General features: G+C 40.5%; 1 protein-coding gene across 1 annotated transcript in view; it reads right to left on the reverse strand.

Moving 5' to 3' along the window:
* Nucleotides 1–8,088, reverse strand: part of grm8b (glutamate receptor, metabotropic 8b) — a 122,402-nt gene that overhangs the window by 20,298 nt on the left and 94,016 nt on the right. The window contains exon 8 of the mRNA XM_023419924.2: nt 1,141–1,286. Coding sequence (XP_023275692.1) covers nt 1,141–1,286 — 146 coding nt within the window. The remainder of the gene's footprint in view (nt 1–1,140; nt 1,287–8,088) is intronic.

Consider the following 8,088-nt stretch of genomic DNA (forward strand, 5'->3'; position numbering starts at 1 on the left):
GGGGGGGGGGGGCCAGGCAGGTTAACGTTTTTAACTGCCATAAAAATATTATATGTTGTCATTTGATATATTTTATTTGCACACATTATTTACGTGATTAATTTGTGATTTATATATTTTCTTTTATTTGTTTTGGATATGCAAGGAACTAAAGTTTGCGCCTGTGTTGCACGGGACACTTTAAGTTGTAACATTTTCCTTACGAAGACCACGTGGAATCAAGAATGTTTTCTGTGTTCCGGTAAAAAGGTGAAGCGATGCCCGTTTTTGTGATTTGATTTGGATCATTCATTCCCTCTTGGTGCAGCTGGTGAGGTTTGTTTATCTACTTTACGTGTCATAGTGTATGTTTATATGTACGTTTCTGTACTTTGTTGTAACATTGTCTAATATCAAGTGTCTAATTAGTTCGACGATGGTGAGATAAAGTCTTAATTTAACTCCTCTAAATCCGATCTCAGGTAACCATAGAAATGGAATTGACCCTTCAGGCTCCGGTTACTTTACCGATGAAACAGGGTGGAGGGTTTTAAACACACCTGGTTGAATGAATGAACTGCATTGTGGCTCCGGTCCTCTCCACCGTGTTCGGCAGATTTTAAACATCTGTTGTGTGTTATTTTATTTCTTTATCGATTAACTTCTGAATAACGGCACCAGGTGTGTGTTTTCGTTACTAAAAAGAGTTTTCTGATTTTGCGTTCATGATTTGACTCTTGATGAAGAAAGAGCCAGTCTACTCTCGCTTTTTCTCAAGTAGAAAAAGCAGTAATTGTTGCTTTACTGGCATTTAAAAAAAGTTACTTCCTCCTGTTGTGTTTGTGTTTGATGCTGGAAACACATCAAAAAATTTCTAAAGAGTTGAGTTCAAACTGTTTTCTCAAACTGCTGAGTCCAAGACGGAGAACGAAAATCCTAAAATTGCTCTGAAACATGGAAAGTTTCGAACAACTTTCTCCCTTAAAGCTCCCAGTCAGTCTCCAAAGACCATGTGATGTGGTTGAAACGTCTGATTAAGTTAGTAAGTGGACCTTGAAGTGTGAGATTGTTCTGTCAAACCGCTGTTTTGAAGGTCAAGAGTAGTTAATGATCATTACCATCTCCATTATCAGGCTTTAAAACAACAAGAGAAGTGGCGGTCCTCACATTTAGATGCAGCTGATTGGTCCAGTGTCCGATGACCTTGTACTCCGCCGTCGACCTGTTGTTGATCTGATACTGGAAGATGTCGTAGCGCCCGGGAGCGTCGCCATTCTCGTTAAAGATGACCGGAGTCCCTGCGCTTCCTGTTAAAAACACAAAGCAAAGAACAGACTCAGAGCTCAGATACCATTGACGACTACTAATTCGGGTGCCTCCGCTGCCTGGGATGGGAACCTTCTGGGGTCAGAGAGTATTTTCATCAACATCGAAGGACCAAGCTCGTGTCTGTCAGCGGTTTGTCGTGGTTACATCGCTTGTTTCAAGCTCTTCCATTGGTTAGAACTACTCTACTCTAGACGCCTCATTGGTAAGTTTGATGAACTACCATTGGTCTGAATTGCCGAAGGGTTCCTGGTCGTGCCGCTCACTCAAGACAAATAGTTATCCTGACGCAAAGAAGAGTGGAGGTTCTTACTTTACTTTTTTTCCCCCCTTGCACACCCTTTAGGGTTCAGTGTCTCCTTCAAGACGCTTCAACATGTGGACAAAGAACTGAACCAACAACCCTGTGATTAATGGCCGACCTGCTCTGCCTCCAGAGCTGCAGCCTCCTCTGTTTGATGCTGCTTTATATCCAGTTAAAACTCATTATCATTGAATCAATTTTAACCAAAAATCCAAACCAACACAGTCACTGTTCAAAATTAGCACCGATTACTGAGAGTTGGCATCAAATGTCTCGTCATGGTCATAATCTTGTTTGACTCCTTCTAGGATTAGACAGTTCCTGATTTAAATCATAATTAGAGAGTTAGCTCTTGTTCACATGCTTGTGTTTGGACCACAGTTAACTTTTTTTTTTTAAATGCAACAACATCCTTCAAAGTGAAGGCCAACACCAGCAGTGTCATCTCATCAGGATACTCCTCTGTCCTGTTCCCGGCATTGACGCCTCTACTGTACCTTGATTATTATGATGCGTCTGGTGTGTGATGCACTTAAGGTATCAAAGCATGTATTGTTTTGTACTCAGGTATCATATCAGCAGCACTTTCAAAACCTTTCAAGCAATACCCAACATTACTCAATAGATAGATTTGGCTTAAGTGTCACTATTAGTGCCTGTTAGTGACCAACAGCTGCAAGTCATTCATTCTTACCTGGGAGTGAAGTTAATCCTTCACATTCAAGTTTTCCACACACACTCCAGGACCTTCACCTGTTCCAGACAAACTCAGAGTCTTCAGTCTGCCTGGTTTGTTTTTAAAGCAGCATTTCTCTGTTGACTCCTCTTCCTGATATCCTTCCTCTCAGGGTTTTCTGTGGAGTCGACGCAGGCTTTCCTCTCATTCTGACTCATCTTATCACAGTTTCCCCACCGGCTGTTCACCACAACAAACCACACTGACTAAATCCTCGTCCTGCCAAGTTAAAATCACACGCTGCCCGACACTGTTCAGTCAGCCAGCTGTTTAACAAAAAAACAAAAAACAAAACCAACATCTTAAAGCAAAAAACATTTTCAGCTCAACTGGTGAATTCAGTCTGAAAAGATCCAGTTTCCTTTATGATTTCTGCTGAGCAGGAAAACTGATACCACAGTAAGTTATAACTTTCCCCTATAATGCTGTATTTTCTCTCTTCTCTCTTCAGATTTTACATACATGCATTTTCACGTTAATTTTGTGTAAACAGCAAAAAACAGCAAATGCAGGAACAGGAGTAAATGTCAATGAGCTGCATCGTCTCTGAAGGAAATGAATGGAAGAAAACTTAAATTGTTTTGCTGCAACTGATACTTTTCCAATGGATTTTTCATATCTATTTTTTACAACAATAAAAACTGATACATTTACAGATTTTATTTTTTAATAAAAGATTAAAATAATGAGCCACGACACTCACTGTTTGCTGAGGTTAAATATTGTTTTTTTTTGGTTTGTTTTATAATTGTAATTATAATAACTTATTATTATATAATTATTATAATATATAATACTAGAATGTTTTACAGTAATTTAAGTGGCTACATTTTATGGCCAAAACCTGGAACTACTCTGAATCAAAGTCAAACAAGCTGCACAAAAACAACTGAAAACCTTAAACCTGCAGTTGCTGATTGTTTTGTTTTTTTTGGCCACTTGACTTAATATCACAAACATCAGTATTCATGTGGAACCTGATGAACAAGCCCAAAGTCTTTGGTCTCCCCCACCTCTGGCTCTGTAGCTGCTAAATGTTGCTAAAATTCAAACACGAGTCTAAATAATTTTTAAGTATGAGACGTGTTGACATTATTATTATTATTTTTTAACATTGCACTGAACCATAATTGGGCTGGATGTTTGTGAGCCCACACACTTTTTGGTCTTGTAGACTCTGAAAGGGTTTATAATCTGTTTCCTCATTCAGACCAGGAAACACTTCAGGCATCAAATTTTTAAAATCCAAAATGTTGGATTTCAGAGGGTGTGAAAAATCAGAAGGCTCAGAGGTTCAAGATAATCCTCGGAAACTTCATGTTCGAGTCTCGGGATCTTCAGCCGCTGTATATTCACTGTATTGTGTGATCGTCGTACAGTCGTGCTGTACTCCTCGCCACAGGGAGAATTTAACATCGGGGACAACAGCCTCGAACTTGAAGTGGATTAGTTTGGAGCTGATGAAGCCGAGAGGAAGTGCAGCAGATTGGAGCTAAAGAGCAGAACAACAACAACACCGAAAAAAAAGAAAAAAGAAAACAGATTTATAATGAAGTGAGTGGGCGGTTTGATTCTATCCTGCCCCGATTTCCTTATTCAACATGAATAAAAGCATCACAAATCACATCAACGTGGAGATGAATCACCACAGCTCGCCTCAGGGAACCCCCCCCCCCATCTATTCCACCTTGTCGTCTCCATCCCCCACTTCACTTCACTTCACTTCACTTCACTTCACGTCAGAGAATCTGTGTTCATACAGAATTAATGCCTTCGCTGCACATTATTTCCAAATGCGGCAACACGCAGCTTTGTCATTAAACACAATAAGACAAACAAACAATACGCTCTGCAGAATAAACAGCAGACGTTACAGAGGAGTCCAGAATGAAGAGCTGTTCAAGTCTCCACATATTTACATTTAATTAACACATATTTCATTTAACTATTTAAACGGGTAACTTGACGGCGATGCTGCCCGTCCTGCTGGTCAGACCTCCCAAGAGGATGAACCCTGTTTCCTAGAAATAATGTTTATATACAACTAGTTTGCAACAGCACAGGGTTTTATTTTGTAATAACATAAAGACAAAATGTTGTAAATTACCCACAAAACTTCTGAAGTTGAGCACCGACTTTGAATGCACATTTTCACGTTTTTGGCAAGTCATAAAAAATGTTGGTACAGCATACAACAGTAAAATGTTTATTGAAAATAAATTAAATTTGTTTCAGAAAAAATATCGGTTCAAATGTTGTTGCCTAAACCACAGTCAGGATTCAGGATTCAAACCCTGGACTCTGGTATCAACGTCCTGCGCTTCATACGACCCCCATCCGCCCTGAACACCTCCCAGCAGCCCCAGCTCTGTTCACAAATGCTGCGCTTCATTCGCTCCAAAAACAGCCTCTGAACATAATCTGGCCAGAGATGAGGTTTCTCATCACAACATGATTGAGAAATTGATTTAGTTCTATAGAAACGCAATTTATAAAAGACACGGTTGCACGATCAGGGCTGCGGGGTCATGATTTGAGTCAGATTCCCCCGGCAGAACCAAACCCACTACAGAAGAAAAAAAAATTACATTTTCTATATTCATGAAAGTGTTTGCTATTTAAATCCACCTCTGCTGTGAAAATCACATTTGATCCTGGAACTGAACGCACAAAGTTGCAGCAGAAACCTAAACCTAGACCTGAAAATACGAGCTTTCAACACAGATTTATCAGGTACATAAAGTTAGAACCTTCTAAAACCAAGATTACAGGTACAGAGCTGGAGATGTGTATGTTTGGAAACAGACCCGTGTTAAAACCTGGTGTCGATAAGACATAATCTGACAAGAACTGAGGACAATCAGTCCCGGTTTAAAATAGACCCAAGGATGATTAGAGGGTTCCTGTTTTCATATCCTGAACATGCACTGAATTTGTTACGATTGGCTCGTCGGCCAGAGCGAAGAAAGAAGTGGAAATAACAAACTGACGTTAATGAAAGAAAATAACAACAACAAAGGCACTGAGGTGTGGAGGTCAGAACGAGTGATTTATGAGAGTGTATCCGCAGCGGCGGATGTGAGGCGCCCCCCCCCCCTGAAAAAAGAGTGTAACAAAATAAACATCACACTAACAATAACATGTCTTTGGTTGACCACAAATGGCTCGTTATGGTGGCGTCACTGATGTTCCTTGATAAGATCTTCAGAAAGTTGCTGTATCCTTTTCTTAAATTATTTGTGACAGCTGTTCATTTCCGACAACCATCAACCAAATGAGGAGAGGGGATTCAGATTTCCGTGTCACTGCTTTGCATTTTCTGGCCACATATTTTTAACGATTTTCATAGATTTCATTTGGGAATTATTTGAGGAGATTTGTTGACATTTGTGAAATTCCTCAGTGAGAAAAAGATCAGGATCTAACGAGAAGATAACTCCAGTGATGTCGTACCAAAAGGGCTTCACCTTCATGTGCAGGAAAAGTACGGTGGCCCTGAGAGCTCAACGCGCTGCAACGCTGAAGAAAACAAATACTCACAACACAAGGGAAGTGTTTCCATGGGGACACTAAAAAAAAAAGTGACGAACCAGCTGAGACGCACTTGTTGTTCAATGCTTTTAACTTCAAAAGTCGCAGTTAGGAATTGTGGGTAGAACACGTACCGTGAACGTCTTCATGGTACACGCTCTACCAGGTGACCAGGTTTCTGTGGGGTGAGGTAGAGCTGACGAAGAACGTTAGAATGAACAAGTCTGTACATGGCACTTATAGTATTTGACAGACTGTCTTGACTTTAATCTTATATCCCCAAAGTGTTTTACAAGGTGCCTGGATTTCTGGGAAGTGGAACTATCAAGACCTCGAGTTAGATCATCAAAATTATTCTGATTTATCATCAATATTTATAGAATATTCTGGGGAAATTCATCCTGTAGTTGGTCTGATAGATGGACTCCTGCCTCGAATGAGACAAAGATCTACAAGCTGTAAGATGAAAACTGATCCAGGTTTTGTTTCTCTTACTTCTTCTACTCAAGCTTTCTAACTTGTTTCCACTGAGCCGATCAGTGTTTATTAAACCTTAAACTCTCCTTACTACTATAATTAAACTATACTACACGACTTCCAGGTTGCTGATACTCTGCCTCCTCCAACCTCAGTAACGTTGCTGCAGTTTGTCAGCAAATCAGAGCAGAGAGAAACCTGATACTCCATTAATCTCTAAAACCCAGAGAGAAGGTCTCAGGGTTTTTATTGAACCGGTCTCCTGTATCGATTGTTTCCAGGGGACCTTGGCGGACGGCGTGGGCGGTCAGAGCTGCAGCCCGTCCATTCAGCTCTGTGATAATTCCTCTCTGAACGTACAACGTTTACATTCACTCTGCTGTTTTCTCTGCGTCCTTGCTCTGGACACTAGAGATCTGCAGCGTTACATTCATTCACCTCACTTCACTCCTCATGCACCTGTTCATTTCAACCTCTGAGTTTTGATTTCATTCCTGATTACCTTGACGTTTTTGTCCGTCACACCTTCAGATGTCTGCAGCTCACGTGCACTGTGAAAGCTTTTTTTTTTTTTTTTTTACTTTGAGCTCAACCAAACCGAAGAAAAGCAAGGTCAAAATTTCATTCGTGATCAGTCACAGTGAGAGATGTTGGTTTTGCAGTTTTAAGATTTTGTAATAACAAATACCCTGAAATCTGCTTTTCAGAAAGAGCAATAGAAGCCGCCCTTCAAATGAAAACACATGGAAGATATATTTGTGGATTTAAGACTGAGACTCTCTTCTAATTGGCTGACTGTTTTCTGAGTGATACAATAAAAATATAGCATATTTCAGGTATAAACACTCAGAAAAACCAAATCCTGCAAAGGGTTGGACGGTGGGTCCAGGTGGGCGGGGCTTGGTGACTGCTTTGTTGTGACATCACAAAGTTCCAGAAGTCCTGACGGCTGGTTTTAAGGCTCAGTTTCTGAATACAGGCTGTGTGCATATCGTCACACACTTAATAGATTTTGCACAAACTTGTGTCATGATTTGCATATACATATATAATTAAATGTTTATAGGATTAAAAACATTTTAACAAAATAAAATGAGTGTTAAAGTGTTTCTTAAATCACTTCTTCACCACAGAACCACTTGTTTTTCTTTTTATGCCCTGGATCTTTTTTTGTTTTCTCTCAGTCACACTTGGTGAAGCGTAATCTCTGCTCACAGCTGTTCAAACCGCACGACTCTCCAGCTGTTTATGTGCTGTAAACACACCGATCGTATCTGTAATGATTAATCAAGTCCCAGAGTTTAGCTACGAGCTTTCCGTTTCCACTCGAGGCATTTCCCCGCCACCTGCCGCAGACGCGGGGAAATAAAAGTCAATGAATGAAGTGGTAAAAACGAAACTGTTTTCCTCCTGTTTTGGAGCCAAAGTGAATAAAAAACTTTAATCCACTAAGTGTCTGCTGTTACTCGGTAGACACACTGCCGTTACTGTCTCAGGTTGATCCCTACAGTTGTTTATTTAAAGCTGCATATTTGAAGTGAAGTCACCGTGGAAGATGAGCTGCTCACATATTCATCGCCTCACTCACCTACAGTATCCCCCCCCCGCCGCCTCTGACTGTAAAGGGTTTCTCCTTCTGCAGCTCCACGGGGTCAGCCATGCTGCATCCCCCTAAAAAAAACAGCAACAACAAGCTTTTATCGCCTCTTAGTAAGCATCTGCTGTCCAAATGAAT

The sequence above is a fragment of the Seriola lalandi genome, unplaced genomic scaffold, assembly GCF_002814215.2.
Source record: "Seriola lalandi dorsalis isolate HSWRI2012SDOR001 ecotype SW California unplaced genomic scaffold, Sedor1 jcf7180002054614, whole genome shotgun sequence".
Classification (NCBI taxonomy): Eukaryota; Metazoa; Chordata; class Actinopteri; order Carangiformes; family Carangidae; genus Seriola; species Seriola lalandi.